The sequence below is a fragment of the Homalodisca vitripennis genome, chromosome 2 (assembly GCF_021130785.1).
Source record: "Homalodisca vitripennis isolate AUS2020 chromosome 2, UT_GWSS_2.1, whole genome shotgun sequence".
In the NCBI taxonomy this organism is placed as follows: domain Eukaryota; kingdom Metazoa; phylum Arthropoda; class Insecta; order Hemiptera; family Cicadellidae; genus Homalodisca; species Homalodisca vitripennis.
This window is the reverse complement of record NC_060208.1, coordinates 187,337,599-187,355,798: the sequence shown is the minus strand read 5'-3', so window position 1 is coordinate 187,355,798 and position 18,200 is coordinate 187,337,599. Positions and strand designations below refer to the sequence as shown.

The 18,200-nt window shown below is 33.5% G+C and overlaps 2 protein-coding genes across 3 annotated transcripts in view; one reads left to right on the top strand and one right to left on the bottom strand.

Annotated features, from left to right (window-relative positions):
* LOC124355152 overlaps positions 1 to 6,283 on the bottom strand; it is a 28,838-nt gene extending 22,555 nt beyond the window's left edge. The window contains exon 1 of one of the 2 annotated variants that reach the window (XM_046806141.1): positions 5,884 to 6,283. In XM_046806141.1, coding sequence (XP_046662097.1) covers positions 5,884 to 6,234 — 351 coding nt within the window. In that variant the 5' untranslated portion in view covers positions 6,235 to 6,283. Of the gene's footprint in view, positions 1 to 1,852; positions 2,455 to 5,883 lie in introns of those variants that run through there. The other variant, XM_046806140.1, reaches the window with a different exon arrangement.
* LOC124355153 (ATP-dependent Clp protease proteolytic subunit, mitochondrial) overlaps positions 3,711 to 18,200 on the top strand; it is a 39,431-nt gene continuing 24,941 nt past the window's right edge. The window contains exon 1 of the mRNA XM_046806142.1: positions 3,711 to 3,959. Within this exon, the coding sequence (XP_046662098.1) occupies positions 3,726 to 3,959 (234 nt within the window). The 5' untranslated portion in view covers positions 3,711 to 3,725. The remainder of the gene's footprint in view (positions 3,960 to 18,200) is intronic.

The following is an 18,200-nucleotide window of genomic DNA, read 5'->3' as shown; positions in this document are numbered from 1 at the left end:
TATTAAAGGTAACATTGATTGCACTGCAAAAAACGTCATTTATCAACTAACCTGTAAATTCTGCCCCAAGATTATATTAAAAAAAACCATCACTTCTTTAAGAGTGAGAATGACTAATCATCGGTTTGATGTTGTTCATCAAAATCATGAGAGACCATTATCTGCTCATGCCATTCAAAACAATCAAAATAAATTAGAAAATTGCTTGAGCCTAGAAGGAATTTACCATTTAGAGCCAATCCCAAACAAAATGCTAATCTGATAAATTCAAGAAATGTTTACATTGCACATCAATTAATTTAAAAATCAAGGCAACCAGATGAGTTGAACCTAAGGTGATTCTCTTTTCCGTCATTTATATAACTTTTTAGTTCTATTTAAACATTTACAAAATATATTCTACATAACAGCTGATTGTAATTTTGTTGTTTATGGGATTTATTTGTTAACATTCTTTTTTCGTTACATTTTTAATTCTTGGTTTGGGTTCTGTTTGTTTGTTTCATTGAATCAGTGTGTTTCTGATGAAGGATTCTGGGCACTCGAAAATTAAAACATAAACATTGGTTCTTCTGTTTTTTTATAAACTTTGAACTACTTGGAAGAGTGTAAACCTCTTTAATATCTGCATTACAGTCCTGACTAAGTACTATCTAGTTAATATTTGCTAAAATGTACAATTAAAAGTGTGTTTTTGTTTTTTTTTTTTTTTTTACTATAATTTTTAATTTTCTCATCTGGATGTATTCTTATTATATGCTCAGAAGCAGTTGCACAAAAGGTTGAAATAAGTGTTGTTACTATCAATCATACTCAATACTTTGAAAACTATAAATATAAACTAATTGAAAATAGGGATTAAATGAAGTTGCGTTGTTATAAAACAATGTTTACACAGAAGTTGATTACATTTAACATGCTCCTTCAGTTAATACTATTTCTTTACTGTAATGCAACTTTAGAAAGCAAGGTTGGAATTTTCACAATTTTAGAGACGAGTGGTGTATAGCCCGGAGAAATTTTTGAAATAAGAATAGGCGTATATGTTAACCAGAGACCCTAAGAATGTCCATGTTAAATTTTAATACAATTGGTCCAATATTTTGTACATGATTCAATCACACAAACAGAATGACACTATTAGATATAATAGTATAGATATATAGCATATTTCATGTTTGGAAAAAAGTTGAAGCAATAAAATTAACATGAATGTGGCTCAAGTTCTACGGTTTAGTCCATATGTGTATTGAGTAATAAAGAACACTTAGTAGATTACAGTTTTAATCTAGCAAAAAACTACCAACTGAAATTAAGAAGTTTTAAGATGGTTAAAGTTTAGGTTATATCTTGTGGAATGCAAGAACGTAGCCAGCGAGGGGTCTGAGCTCCCCTAATTTTTTTCAAATTTTTTTAGCAAATGATTATTATTATTTAAATAGTTCAGAGTTATTGAATTACTGTACTGCTGAAAGATCGTTGCCAACATTGAAATAGGTCAAGAAAATTTTAAGAAACAACATGGGGAATGAGCCGTTGACTGCACTTTTATTACTTTCTGTTCACTATGGGAAAATACCAATAGTCTTGACCCCCAACATTTGTTTCTAGCTACATTCTTGGTGGAAAATTATCAAGTTAAAGTCTTGCATTTTTCTGAACATTTTAAAGCGAGTCTCAATAAAATAATCTGCTTTATTTCATAATGATAAAATATGATAACATTAATATGTGTACATATGAGGGAATGTATCACATGGCCTACTATTTCTTGACTGTAAGCAATAATTATTTCTCTAAAGTTAAGTAAAGTAAAGAATTAAAGTTTCAATTCTTGAGGCATGTAATATACCGGAACTCTGGAGTAAGAAGTCAACCAAACCCAAGGGTTGGCACCTTTCTCAGTTTTGCTCCCATTGAATTTCTCCTTTTCCTCGAGTTCTGCGCGCAGCTTGGGGTTGACGAATTCTACACTTAGCTCGGACTCCGGGTTGCCGACAGTGTTCTCGAGTACCGCACTCTCCCGCTTGGTCCTGGCTAGGGGTTGAGACGGGGCAGCCGCGAGCACGTACAAGTACACCACCACTGCGACCTCGCACACCACGACACACACCAGCACGGCAGTCACCACCCTGAGCCGAGCCTCCACTGTCTCACACCGGCGACACCGGGCGGCCAGGTACCGGACCAGGCATCGCGATCTCTTCACCAGTCCAGCTCTAGCCCGTAGCGACACCGACATCGTGTCACTCCCGTATCCGGTCTCTGATTGAACAATCGCCGTCCCTTTCAATTGATTGAGCGGCCGCCTTCACAGTCGCGAGAACCTTCTCCGCTTCTCTCTCAACTTATTTGGCCTACGTGATATTTATTTCTATTATTTAAGATAACTAGCAGGTTGATGGTTACACCAGTTCACAGCGTTTGTACAAAGAGGCTAACATTTGTACCATTAATACAAATGTATCTGTATATATTAAAATGTTGGGAGTTTTTTTTTAGAATTTCCCAATTTTCGCTACTAATTTACCTTTATTTATTATTTACTTTTAAAATATAGGGTCTTGTATGCAGAACATGTAATTTAGGTAGCTTTCAAATCCGGGTTTTAATTTGGGCGACACGGTCTTACTGTTGTAAATATATAATATACGATATATGGTAAAATAATGTGCTAAATCGGTTAAAAAACAGATAAAATACAAAAAATATTTTAGTTCTGAATTGTCCTAAATAATATGCAGGAACCCTTCTGCTCTTTCAAAATGTTTATAACATGAACAGGTGGGCAATGTTTTAATGTTCTTCGGGTTCAGAGCTCAAGATTCACAATATTATGTACTTAATTCCACATAATGGACAATACTCGATACTTTATGAAATGGTCAGTGAATTAGTCAGCTTTGTTTATTTATAGACTATTATACTAATGGGTCCATTGTTATAATTATTCGAGCCAAACAATACAAATCGGACGTCTACAACAAGATGCATCATTGTAAACTCGGTTCTGTGAGTAAACCTTACGCTACGGTATATCTCCTGTACTAATTGAAATTTCCATTTCAAAATCTATTACTAATACATAAAGATTACTTTGTGATCAGTACTATAGTAAATGGGTAACGATAGCAACAAGCTACATGTATAAATAAAGTAAGTTACTACATTAAAATTCTGCTCAATTTTACACAATATATTGGTCATGTTTGAGGTAAACCAGAAGCCGTCTCTCAACTGGAAAACTCTCAAAAAACTCAAAAAGAGTCCGCTGTATTTCTAATTCATCCTTTATTGAATCCTCAACTCACACTGTACTGACGCTTCATGGTGTCAATCAGTTCTTGTCTTGAGTTATTATTAAAAAGATTTAGCTACCACTGGTCTTACTATTAAAGACGTAATCAGTTGTCACCCAAGCAATGCACGGGGGGGGGGACAGTTTACCATGAACCACTCATCTACCTTTCAGTAACGTCACGAGAATCTTCAGTCGGTAGGCGGACTTCGTATTGTAGTTAATTCCTCATATCAGCCATGTGAGTAGTTAAGAGAATCCATTTAGTTGCTGATCGTTGTCTAGCTCATTTGATGCTATCTTCCGACAAAATCATTGAACTTTAAATTGACTTTGAATCACTTAGAACATATGTGAATTATTCAACTAGTGTCCCATCACTATGACTGCATCCAGCACAAGCAATGCCAGACTATAATCGTTAATTATGAAATCTCAGAAGTTTCATAATACAGTCCGGAGTGCTGTCCCCCGCCACCAATCGCTACGTCACACCACAGACCAAAGATATTTCTATATTTCTTTAGTCTGTGGTCTCACTATACTTCCGGCCGGCCGTATACCCTTCGCGTATTTGTCACAGCTGATAGAGTATAAGTGCGCGAATCATCTGTTATTAGTTGTCTGCTACAAACTCTTTCGTTGTATAAAGGTTTACAAAGTACGTATGTCACTTTTAAATTTTATGTCCAAAAATATAACCTATTTTAATAAACAAACTACATTTTCTGTTGGGAAAATGTTCTTTAGAAATTATGACAGTTTATTGTCTTTAATTGCAAAAAAAAAAGGATAAAATATTAACAATTATGAGGTTAATTGCTCGTTTATTCCCATTGAATGAGGCAGAGCGGTCGGACGGGTCTTGTGACGTCACAGTATCAGGAGTCCGGCCTTATAGGTCTGAGGTTCGATTACTCCACCGATCGTTGGCCCAACCAACCAAACATTACTTCAGTTTTACTTTATCATAAAACACGACAACACGTCCATGTTACAGGAAAGTCGACTGAAACTCTTTCTGCAGCACCAGAACATGAGTACCCGGTATAACGAAGATCGTGTCCAGTTTCCAAACTTGGAGTATTGTGGAGGTAACTTTCCACAACAGTGTAACATGTTCAGTTCTTTGTTTGAAGTTTATTTTTGACGATGGAAGGATTGTGAAGGAAACAGGATTTCTCCAGACATTTGCCATCGTTCAGTGAAACAAAAAAATCAATCACACTACGTTTCGAGATCTGCAATCTAATCTCTTCTTCAGGTAAATAACTAACCTAATACATAATTACAAACTAGCTTAATCTTTATTCCTTTATTCTTTATTCTTTTATAAACAAATCATACCAAAGCGTTGTGACACGCCTGTCAGTCCTTTTGATATTGGCCTCTGGTCAGTCGTAGGTGGTTGGTAGACGAATGCATACGTATTGTGACCTGTATTCTGTTTCATGTTTTAATGATTAGTGTTGTATATAGTTTTTTTATTAAGTGCATGTTTTAGAGTTAGTGAAGTTGACACACAACATGGTGGTAGTGATTCCTGAGTTATGCGTGTCACAACGCTTTGGTATCATTTGTTTGTTTTAACCTAGTTTGTAATTATGTAATGGGTTAGTCATTTACCTGAAAAAGAGATCAGATTGCCGATCTCGAAACGTAGTGTTACTGATTTTTTGTTTCACTGTACGATGACAAATGTCCAGGAAAAATCCTGTTTCCTTCACAGTTTTTCAGTAGTAGAGGACTCATAATTATATTAGTTTTGTTTTGTATGTTTGAGTAAGCACTCTAAATGGCTTTTCCATTTCATTTTGAGATTTTTAATTATTTATATATGAATACTTATCTTTGTTTATCAATTAATTGGAATAAGTTAGATTTCAAAATTTGTATTACTGTATATATTCTTTAGGTAACACTAGTGTATATCAATCGCGGGATAGTCTTATACAAAGCATTCCAAGGTTTATACAATTTGCTGCGAAAACAGAAGTTAGCAAGAACGTAGTATTCAAATAGTTAGATGCCCACAAAACTTGTATATAAGAAGAGTTTATTAAAAAAAGCTCTTGTAAAAATATTAAAAGCATATAAATACAGTAAAACATCTCACGAAAAATCACTGCAGATCAAATTTGAGTTTGTTCTGCAGAACTATAACTTTTAAAAATGTAACGCCGAACAATGAATAGGAACATACTGTTATTTTTTCTTCCTTGACATAATAGTATGAACTGGTAAGTATCAGATGAATCCTTGTTTAAAAATACAATTAATTATAGTACACTACTGCAACTGCAGTTTATTAGTGATAAGCACTGCTTAAATATATATAAAGAAACATGCTGTATATACTTCACACAGGTTGTATAGGCTGTTACAAGTGACTATGATATGATGTATCATGTACTTTCCTGATAAGCAATATAATCTGATCCTCACGTTCTATGCAGTCCAAACTATAACGTTTCGCATCATCGGAGTATTCGTTAACAGATTTCTTTTATGACACCAACTATAGAGTCGAATCGCACCGCGAAGAATTATATTCTTTCAAGGACGAAAGATTATTCTAGACCTACCGGAATCCTCGTTGCGTGTCCAATAGTAATCATTCCATCGTCGTCTTTGCTGATGATCTTGGTCAAGTTTCTGGTCCGCTCGTGGATGGCTTTCCTGCTGTTGTTCCTCGAAGGGATTCTCCAGTCTTCAAACGCGGTGATTGCGTTATCACCAAACAGATTGGCGGTCTCACGCCTCAACCGAGTCCCGTGAATGGTGATGTACTCCGTTTCAGCCTTGGACAGGCAGTGGTAGAAGTAGATAAACGTTGAGATTTGGCATAGAAAAATTACGAGAGCTATACAATAGAGAAGTTTGATGTGTCTCAACGCTTTGTCAATTCCGGTGACAGTTGGAGTGGTAGAAATCATGTCGAACGGATACGTGTCGAGGAGGCGAGATACGAACTACTGACTGCCGGAAGAGTTCAATACATAACAACTCAAATGACCTATGACCTTACAAATTGGCTCCTAGTTATCGAATTGTGAATAGACTGTTTCATTGTGCCTTCACTCTGACACAGCGTGCCTTGTGTATTATCGCCACGAATGGGTTAGTTTAGTATAACATTTATTTACAATTCAGTTTCGATCAAAATTATCTTGGATTTAGAGACTTCAATATGGTTCAGTATTATTACAGCATTTTTCCATAAGACAAACTTGGTTTGTGTTTCTTCTGAAATCGTGAGATACAAAATAAAATAAACTGTGGACAAACACAGCACAAATTGTTATTTCACATTCTCAGATTACAACGTTCAGGTACGGTAATTAATTCTAGGTTGAGGCGTAAACTAGGTTCTTGGGATTTAAAACATGAAATGTACGAAATCAGAATAAAATCTTAATTCTACAGTTATTTTGTATTATTATGTTGGTACTTTATGTTGTGTTTTTATCGAATATCCACTCCACTCGGTAAAAATCATAATGTGTTGATTTTTAAAATCCTTAAAATTAAACACTTTAACACTTTGAGAGATATTTATAAATTAGAGATCATGCAGAATATGATCTAACACACCATGTATGGTCTCTATTGTGGTTTCAATGGTATGTTATTAAACAACAAAATTCAATCTTTTGTCGCTTTGAGTTTTACACAGTCGAAAACAGTCGAAAAAGTTTACACTATTTTCTTGAATATTTAAGAGATAAATTTAAAATATAAGAGGTAAATACAAATTTAAAAGGAACGATGAAGATTGTTTAAAAATATTGGACTAGAACTAATAAATAAATGGGAGTAGATCGTTTGTTTAAAACCATTTAGTACAATCAATTAAAATTCCTCTGTCGTAGAAAGAACCTCTAAAAACATTATTGACAAATAAAACTTCTAAAAAACGCGTAAGCGGGTGGAGATTTTTGGAAAAGACCGTCTTTTTCAGGAGTACCTCAACATGTATATCAACTCTGTAATTCACCCTAAATTAAATTCGTTCTGTCGTCATAATACATTTCCTATATTATGTAATGGTGGCAGAAAGTAAAAAGTAATACAAGAAAACTTTGAGTGTTATATTAAACTGCAAAAGAAGTAAAAACAATAAAACCGAGCTTCTTCGTTTGCAACTTTCCATCATCATAATGATAGTTACCATGCCACGGCCATTAAAACAAGGGCTTTGATTATGCAAATGATTTCGATCATTTGTGAACATACTCTTGTGTCCATACTCCTTTTATAAATCAAAGAAGGATAAGTTCGTTAACAAACTAATAATATTATCCATCACTAGTATCCACTGCTAATTGTGCAATAAAGAAATTTAGCTATTAAATGCCAAATTAGTGGTATTCTAATTACTATTTATACAAATAAGTACATTACAAACCTAACACAACAATGCTAGGCTACGTTTTAAAAATCTTTACCAAACACTAAAGAGATTCTTGTAGGAATATTGAAGGTATACACTGTAATATCATAATCTTACAATTTTGAATTACTACTCAAATGTTTTTTTTTTTTAATTATTTTCGTAAAACACGAAATTTTTGCGTGCTCCCGAAACTACACTGAGACGAAGTACTGTGTTAAGTAGGCAGTGTGTGAATAATAATAATGACCAAAAATACAGAGCTGTATATGAATGAAATAATAATATAAACATATATTTATCTTCTTACTTGACAATATAAATTCTGAGCTATGCTCACAATGTCTCTACAGGTTAGATTGAAATCAATTTCAAAATTTGTGCTCAATTCAAAGATTATAAACTTGTTTTTAAATGTTAACAATTAATGTTAGGAAAAACACTAAGATTGATAAGAATAAATATACAATTCAAACATTTTACGCTAGTTTTATAGACAACCGCTCATGCTATAAGAAAATGTATTTTCCTGCTAGTCGGAAGTGGTTAATTTCACATGTGGTTGTCATCTGGAGATGCACTATTATAAATTACGAGCTTGTAATTTGTTCAACACTGAACCACTCTTAATTGTTGGCAAGTTAATAAAATACTCCCTCAAATTTTTAGAATCCCCATGTACTTTAAACCTTACAAGACGAAAATCTTCATTAACTTCATGTTTCTAAAATCGTGGACTTTGTAATCAGTCAGAAATAATATTTCTAGTATAATGATTCAATGTTATTATATCCTTTCCAAAAAGTTTACGTCCGTATTTTCCAAAATCTTAGGACATGTGTATAAATTTGTATTAATGTACAATGTATTAATACACGTTCTCAGTTGTGAACAATTTTCTCATTGCTATAAACTTTTTCGTTTTACTCTATAACTTAGTCTAATAACTGATATATAACAAGTAATTTTCTAAAATCTTAAAACACGCAGAGATGAAAAATTAAAAATGAAAAAATTCTTGAATTAGTTTGACAATTTTAAAACACGTAACTTAATTGTTTGTTTATATTGTGAAATACAATATTTACTTTTACCCCCTCAAATAACAGCAATGATCGTGTTTACCGTTATTTCAAAACTTTTATTGTTTGGTACTGGTTAACTGACTTGTCCAAGCAGCTACTGTGTAATGTTTAATCTCTGTACCATATTTACGTTTAATCGCTTACAAATAACTGAAATTATCGAGTTCGCCTTTATTTCAAAACTGTAATTGGTTGGTACTGGTTAACTGACTTGTCCAAGCACTACTGTGTAATGTTTAATCTCTATACCATATTTATTATTAATCGCTTACAAATAACGACAGTTGTCATGTTTGCCGTTACTTCAAAACTTTTATTGGTTGGTACTGGTTAACTGATTTATCCAAACACTACTGTGTAATGTTTAATATTTGTACCACATTTACTTTTAACCGCCTACAAGCATAGGCGTATCCGGGAAGGGGGTTTGGAGGTTGTAACCTCCCTCCACATTGATGCAAATATTTAAAGTATATTTTAACTTTTGTTAAACTGGAAGTATATTCGTAGTAGAACATTGTGATAGCTCAGTTTTGTTTCAATTTGTTTTAATATTTTAAATATAACGTCTGACGTTCTCGTATAGAAAACACAATGCACATGCTTCGTAACTTTTCGGAATGACGGGTCCGTCTGCGACCCGTGGGAGTTTACAATAATTAATTATAATAATAGGCTACTGATCTCATCTCTTTGAATGGCTAATTCGTAATAGTCTTAACGTAGTTCTTATCGCTTTTATTGTTGGCGCTCCTCTTGTATTAATGAGAGTGTGTTATTAATGAATACCGATTGTGGCATTACTAATGAAATAAAATAAAAATACACAACTCTCTTGATTGATGGTTTTACCATTTAAAAGTATTATAATTCTTGAAAGTGATTACATTTCGCTAGCTGTTACTGTTACACTTCTTCGGCATTGTTTCAACCAAAATTGTGTAATATATACAAAATTAGATGCTTATCAAAAACATGTTTTATAGTTGACCTACCTATAAAAATAAAATATTGAACTGTCAACCCTTTGGTCGTAACCTATCAGCCCCGGAAGGTGGTCAAATTTTACTCTATCAACAAGTTTTATGTTCGAACTTCTTTACTTTATAACTATTAATTCTGGAGGACCAATGACATAAAATATAAGCATCTTGGAGCTCTCGTCTGTTAATTTCTACATATGTTTTTACTAAACAACTTTGTCTGTAAAAAATGAATGATCTTCCTTTTAACATCTCTTTCATTGAACACTGTATTCCAATTTTCATGTTGAAATGTTTTTCGATACTTTACTTACAAAAAATTATCAGTTTTATTTTTTCAGGTTCAGAGTAGTTACTTCTAAAAAAAACTGCTAAATAAAAGGCTAATCTGTTATATGAAAGATTAACAAAAATGTTGTCAATACCATGCCTCCCATGTCAGATCTCAGGTTGATGCCTGTAATATAACAACAAAAATATATATTAATTAAAAATATGGTATAGAGTCTTTTTTATCACTATTATGATGACATTAAAATCACCAAAAACAAAATAGTTTTATTTTTCGTCAATTTATATTCGTATAGGGCCTACGTTCATTAATTATTGCGACAATTATTAACCGATCGCTATAATGTGTTTCTGTCACAGTTCGTGTATGAAAATCCAACATTACGCAACCAAAGTAACGAAATATTGAACATTGTAAATAATATTTAACTTGAAGTTCATATTTTGTATTTGTCTACATTTGTTCATTGCCAAGCGTCTACTGCGTCTAAACGGAATGCGCGTAATTCAAATCAACCACTCAGCCGCGGTAAAAAAAATTACTAATTTCATCTCTCAAAATTTGTGTAGTTGTATACGCAGTAAATATATCCTCTATAAAAAGGCATATTAATTTGTATCATAATATTTTTCATCAGGGATGGCATGGTTTGAAATTAAAAAAAAAAACATTTAAATGTAAAATACATATTATTTAAGTTATACAAATACACAGCCATATTTTCAAGTAAAGTATATATATATATATATATATATATATATATATATATATATATATGTGTGTGTGTGTGTGTGTGTGTGTGTGTGTGTGTGTGTGTGTGTGTGTGTGTGTGTGTGTGTGTGTGTGTGTGTGTGTGTGTGTGTGTGTGTGTGTGCGCGTGCGTGTGTGTGGGTGTGTGTGTGTGTATAGTATCCTAGAAGACCATATAAGAATGTATAATACTAGGGTAATAATGTAAAGCTACTTTCTCGATCATCGGTTACCTTTAAACGAGCAATTCTTGTATATATACGAGTACAATCTGAATTTCAGAAACGGCTCCAACGATTTTCATTAAATTTTGTATAAAGGGGGTTTCGGGGGCGATAAATCAATCTAGGTTTCATTTTTAGAAAACGTTATTTTATCCTTGTTTTCAAGCAATCAAACCGCTACAAAGTCAATAATGATTTATTTGTTTAAATTCTATAGTAAATGACATCTGACGTATCATAACAAGAGTAGTGATCCAATCCTCACAGCGTAAAAATAACAATTTATTGTAGTATAAATTAACGAAGGTTCAAACAGAAAGGGAATTTTGATTTTAATGTAAGTTGATGAATAGTTTCACTCCTTTTAAAATTAAATCTATTTATCTATTTCATATACTTTACCCCACACATACTGCTAAAGTCAAATGCCTGCAAACCTTAATTAACATTTTACGAGCAGATAGGTCTCATGATTTAGATGTTTTCGCGTGTACAGTAGTTACCAAAAATGACGAGCAACGAGAATACCGATTAGAAGAACAAAGACGTCGAGACGGAAGACGTCGTTGGGCTTTAGAACTTAATAATTATTTAACGACATATAAATGTGCCGTTACTGCAGCTGTGCAATATCACGTCTTAGGACCGTTTGGAATTTTGTTTATGCATTGCGGTGCATTGTAATTCTCTGAGGAACGGATTTTTAATCGCATAAATAGTAATTCTTTTGGTGACTTTTGTTTGCATGGTCGAATTTTAATAGAGCAACCACAATTTTTCAAATTAATTATTACAAATTTTTTTTTAATCGTCACCCATATTTGGAAGAATGTAATAAAAAATAAGAAACATAAACGCGTCTTTTGCTCTAGCAGCCTTAAATACAGAACAATAAATAACCATGGGATTTATAGTTTTATCGTTTGCGGACAAGTATATCATAAAATGAATCCCAAAACACGAGTTACAAAAAAAAAAAAAAAAAAAAAAAAAAAAAAAAAAAAAAAAAAAAAACCGAGCAAAGCTTGGTTTAGTAATATTTCTCATTAATAGGCCTACAGCGTCATTTTCTTGAAATTGTTTTGTGTTACCGGGCGGTCTCCAAAAGGGTACATTTCGCTTATGTTATAGCTGTTTTTGTAGAGCATAAAATAATGATAATAATAATAGTCTAATAATACTCTCAGACGGCTGGCAAACATATAATTTTTAAATGTATTAGCATTTAAGATATTTCGGGTGGGGGGGAGTGCTCCGAACTCCAGCTTGACTGGGAAGTACGGAACATTTTTAGAGGTAACCCCCTCCCTCTCATTACAGTAGGGATCACCAGAGAGTGCAGTTGAGGGAGGAGTCTATTTGACGGGTGGCCTTGGAGCAGCCAATGAGGACTGAGCGATGTTGCCAAACTATAACCGCAGCGCTCCGTGCTGGGCGGCAGTTGACGTGTTGTATGGCAACGTCGCACGGGTCTGTCCATTATGTTGGTCACCATCAACTGCACTCTTTCGTGGCTCCTACTGTAGGCCATCCTAGATACGCATATGCTTCCAACCAAGCCAGAAGGGAAATTTGACCTCTTCTCAGTTTTAAAAATTGTATTATGTCTGTCGTTTTAATAATTCTCAATATATTGGATTAATCTGGTAAAATAATTCATAGCGATGATTATAAAGTATATTTTATATTACGTAATCATCTTGGAACAGACAAAGATTAAAATAAGGTGATCCTCTTTTCCTTCTTTTATATAACTTTTTAGTTCTATGTAAACATTTACAAATATTATATATATACTGCTGATTGGAATCTGGTATTTATGTGTTCAAATTCTTCTTTTTTTGTTTAATCTTCAATCACGAAATTCCTGTACAATTCCTACATTTTTTAAGCACATATCTTTAAAAATTCAGGACGATCAAACCAAAAACTGTAATCTTCTTGAGTCCATTCCAAGACTAGATAATGTTTAGTTACTGCCTAAAAATGTATCTGGTACATTAAAATGTATTATTTTTAATATGTTCTACCTAATGTTGATAAATATATATATATATATATATATATATATATATATATATATATATATATAATTTATACATTTTTGCACAATATGTCATTTTTTCGTAAATTTAAATTTATTTTTAATAAGTTAGAAATTTGAAGAGGGAATTAACTGCCCTGTAGTACTTTTATCAGCACAAATACAAAAATGTTTTATACTCCATAAATTTAAATAAAAGAGCCATTTATAGTAGTAAAAGAAACACATGCGAATGATATTTTTCTTTCAAAGCCAATAACAAACTGGCAACCACTGATTGCCATAGCTACACCATCACAAATTCTACTACTACACACGGCGTTGGCTTGAAGAAATTCTCCGACTTTTTCGTACAAGCAAAATAATTGTCCATTGTCGATAAATGGATATAGTTTTTAAAAAGTCAGTTTTATTTATCAATAATTTGAATGTCAAAATATGGTTACAAATACTGATCAAAATACAATAGTAAGTTTAAAGTTAGTAAAAAACTAATTTTTAATTGGATAATGTTAAAAGTAGATCATCAGTCAAAGTTAAAATAATGATAAGCCGTATGTGCAGTATACTGCGGTGTTTGGAATTTACAACCCGATCCCAGAAAGTTTACAAAACTTGTCTTGCATTTTCTGAATATTCGTAAAAATATGTAGGTTTTACGATTACAAGAGAGAGTGTCTGCTGCGAGGCGTCACATTTAGTTACATTTGAAGCAAAAAATCGATAACCTATTTTGGACAACCATTACAAAAGCAACATCTTAACAAAGCAATATTTTAGGCTAGGCTATATTTCACTTATTAAACTGGGAAATGTAGCCCTATACATAGATTGCAGAAACCCTTTTTACAACAACAATATACATTACTGTGTGTGTTTGTGTAGTATTCAGTAGCCCAAACAATTTTAATACTTTTAACAAATCAAGACAATTTTGTCTGAAAAATCAAAGAAAATACGACCTAAATAAAACATTACTGACAAAAATTCCAATTTGTTAATCTATCTACGCTTTTTTATACACAAAGAACGACGTTTTAGCGATCAGTATACTGACTGGTAGTTGCAGTCCGCGAATACACGCAGAATACTCGCGGCGACGCATGTCATTTATACAGAAGCAAAATATTCACAATAATTTGTTAATTTGGATATCTCTTTGTGGATTGTCCTACACAAGATACAACAACAAACATGTTTTCGCGATCGGTAATTTGCGTAATGTCGATCAACGTCCGAGAAGATACGGAGCAGACTCACAGTGATCTACGAACGTAAATCTAATACTAACTGCAAGCAAACTACTATCACAGACAATGGATACGTTTCTATAGAAACGTATCCATTGTCTGTGCTACTATTTAAAAAAAACTCAGACTATTCATAAATAAGATTATTTATTTACGATTTTTCAAACACAAAATACGACAAAAAGGTTTTTGTAAAGGTTAATTTTATATACGGACTATCGAACGATAATTAATAACGCAGCGAGTCTCACTAGATTTTATTATAGAATCTCGTCGATCGATTTTCGGACCTGAATCTCTCTTAAAGATTCTGTAGATTCGTGATTTGGCTTCAATACATCACTAGTTTTTTATCATAATGCCATAAAACATACATTTTAAACAGAACATTCCTGTCAGTCATAATTTGCGATTTTTAAATTTGTAACATTTCTGGGAACTTCTGTAACCGGTGGACACCCTGGAAGGATAACCGGACAATTTGTTTTCGGTCTATCGTGAAATTCCCTCACTTTTACCATTTTATTCAAATTCCCGGATTATTCCCAGTCAAAACTGGTCAGTCAACGCATACTGTAGTGGGTGGAATGCTTGAATTAGGAACTAATAATTAGCGCAATATAATATGATGATTCCTGTTGAAATTGACAATGTATTTTTTTCTTACTTAATATTTAAATATAATAGTTAAAAATCTATTTTAACAATTTTTTTAAATTTAAAAAATTAGAGTTTAGTCTTAACAACTAATTGGGTCTACCTTAACTGGCTGTACCTTAACCTTGTAAGTAATATTGTAAAAGATCCAACTAAAATGTACACGTATTCTGTAATAACGATATACAGAGTGAGGCAGACCACCCGTACAGTACGTATAGCGGCCAAACCAAACGAGGTAGATTATTCGTAACAACTTAAACCCCCCTATTTCCACCCCAAAGAATTCGGAGAAATTATTTTGAAATCTCTAAAACTCCCAAAAAGGGTAGTTTTTGGGGGGTAGGGGTGGTTTTTGGAAAACTTTCAAATGTAAAGGTATGTTGAGTTATACCTCATTTTAAAGGTATCTCCTTACTGATTATTTTGATGCAAAGATTTTGAACCTATCTTGCCGCTTATGTACAGGGTACACCAAAACGTTAAAAAATCAGAGGTTTGTGGGTAAATTTATTGCAACTACCTGCACAAATGTAGAGAGACGATATTTTTTATTGAAACATAATAATGAAATGGCTTATCGAAAAATATCATCAAATGCCACCCTACCCCAAAATTTACACATTTTAAAAATACATAGAATTTTGAAATACTTAAGAGCCCCAATCTAAAAAAAATCAAATAGTAACCTAGGTGGTGTTGTACGTCATTAGAAAGGTCTTTAAAAAAATAAACATTTTCTACATTTAAAGTTTGTGTCTATCTCCAATGGTTTCAAAACTGTAGTACAAAAATAGATCTTTTAATATTTTTACTAAGTTAGTTTGTATTAATATCAAAATCTAATGAAACAAATGGAAAACAAGTTGGACTTTTAAGTTTAATTTGTTTTTAAATAATGTAGTAAAAAACACATCAGGATTTCTATCAGTGTAACATGTTTCAAAAGCAATCTAACCGTGGTGTTCATGTTTTAACAATCCCAAATACACGAGTTGCCCCTGGAAGAACTTTGGAACCAATTCCTTAGTCTCTTATCTAATCTCTGTTATTATCGTCTCCCTATTCAGTTGTTCTTGTGACCACGTGGTATGACGTAGATATTAATTTAAAGTTTTTTAAAGTACGTAGTGTAATTTTTTCTATTTATTTTACAAAAGAAAACTCACAATTCTCCAATAATTTGTGTATTTTACCACGAGGCCTTTCGACATCGAAGATGCCATCATCAGGTGTGAATCAACAATTTAAAAACAAATATCAGCTGAGTAGTTTTACTCAGCTGATATTTGTTTTTAAATTGTTACTCAGCTGATATTTGTTTTTAAATTGTTGATTCACACCTGATGATGGCATCTTCGATGTCGAAAGGCCTCGTGGTAAAATACACAAATTATTGGAGAATTGTGAGTTTTCTTTTGTAAAATAAATAGAAAATTGATATTCCAATAAGAAGAGCTCCTCCTCCTTCATTACGTAGTGTAAGTTTTGTTTGTTCTAAAATGCTGTTCTCAAATGAGGAGGCATTCCAGATGCTTATGGTGTTAGGGGAATGTTTCCAAAATTACTCAGCTGCCGCTCTTCTTTATGCCCAACGTTACCCAGACCATGAACATCACTCCAGGAACGTTTTTCAAAGACTTGCTAGTCGAGTTCGTGAAACAGGTCATGTTCAACCTGACCACAACAAAGGAAAGGAACTCGCTAGACCCGTGAGAAGTGATAGGGCACCCGACGTTTTGGCAGCCTTTGAACTGAATCCGCATGATTCTACACGAAGAGTAGCTCTTGATTCTGGTATGAGTCAAAGATCTGTTTTAAGAATCGTTCATGATCATAAAATGCACCCATATAGGATCTCATTACATCAAGAACTCCATGGAGATGATTACCTTCATAGAATGAACTTTTGTTTGTGGGCTCGAGAAAAACTACAACAAAATCAAAACTTTCACCGTAACATTCTGTGGTGTGATGAGGCCACGTTTAGGAGTAATGGAGAAGTGAACCGTCACAATATGAGATACTGGGCGTTTGAAAACCCACATTGGATGCGAGAAGTGGACAACCAAAGGTACTGGACACTAAATACCTGGTGCGGTATTATCGGTGACAAAATTGTAGGGCCATTCTTCTTTGACGATCGCCTAGACCGAGTAGTTTATATCAACTTTCTCATTGGTCACTTGCCTAATTTATTGATCGAAATCCCTGAGGAAATCTTACAACGTATGTGGTTTATGCACGATGGGGCACCAGCACACTACGCCGAAGATTCTCGATTAATTCTAAACGAGCAATACCCTGACAGATGGATTGGAAGAGGCGGCCCTGTGAACTACCCAGCGAGATCTCCTGATTTAACGTGTATGGACTTTTACTTGTGTGGGGGGTGGGGGGGGGGGGGGGTGGGGGGGGGGGGGGGTGGGGGGGGGGGGGGGTGGGGGGGGGGGGGGGTGGGGGGGGGGGGGGGTGGGGGGGGGGGGAAAATTAGGCTACCTTTTTACTAAATTTTAAGTTAATAATTCAAAATAATTAATCAGTATCGATTGATTATATCGATGGTTATGATTAAGGAATATCGTTTGCTAATTTCGATATAACAAACCAGGTCCACTTATCGTACCCTACCCTGATATTTTACAGTTAAAATTATTTGTATCAACTATATACAATTTCAAACTGTCAACTCTATATTTGTTCTATCAGTGGTTTACATATTATAAGCCCCCCCGTTTCGAAGCAAATTCATCATGAAATATTTTGATTATTTGCACCTGAACAGTGTACCTTTCAAAATCTGTAGCTCTGAAAGAAATTTGTAGATCTAGGCTAACTATAGACATAATACTTTGAAATATGACCAGACATTTTTGATAAGAACAAGTAATTATGCCTGGGTATTAAGTTACCAAATGAGCTGTTTTTATAGCTTATACAGTGTTAATTAGCATACAGGGGGAATATTTTGCTACGCTATTAACCTAACTCACACAAATTTAACCATACAAGTGAATTCATTTATTCATTAGACGTATATGTTTTGGCTACATACCAAACTCTGTTGAAACATGGTAGCTGACTTGCTGAGGTTGTTGTGGTTGACTCTCAATTTAAAATATCCACTTTTTAACGTTATAATACGGAAATAATTTCTCTTAGATTTTATTTCTATATAGAACTGTAATCAGCATTTTAACATTTGAGGTTATATAATTTGTTTA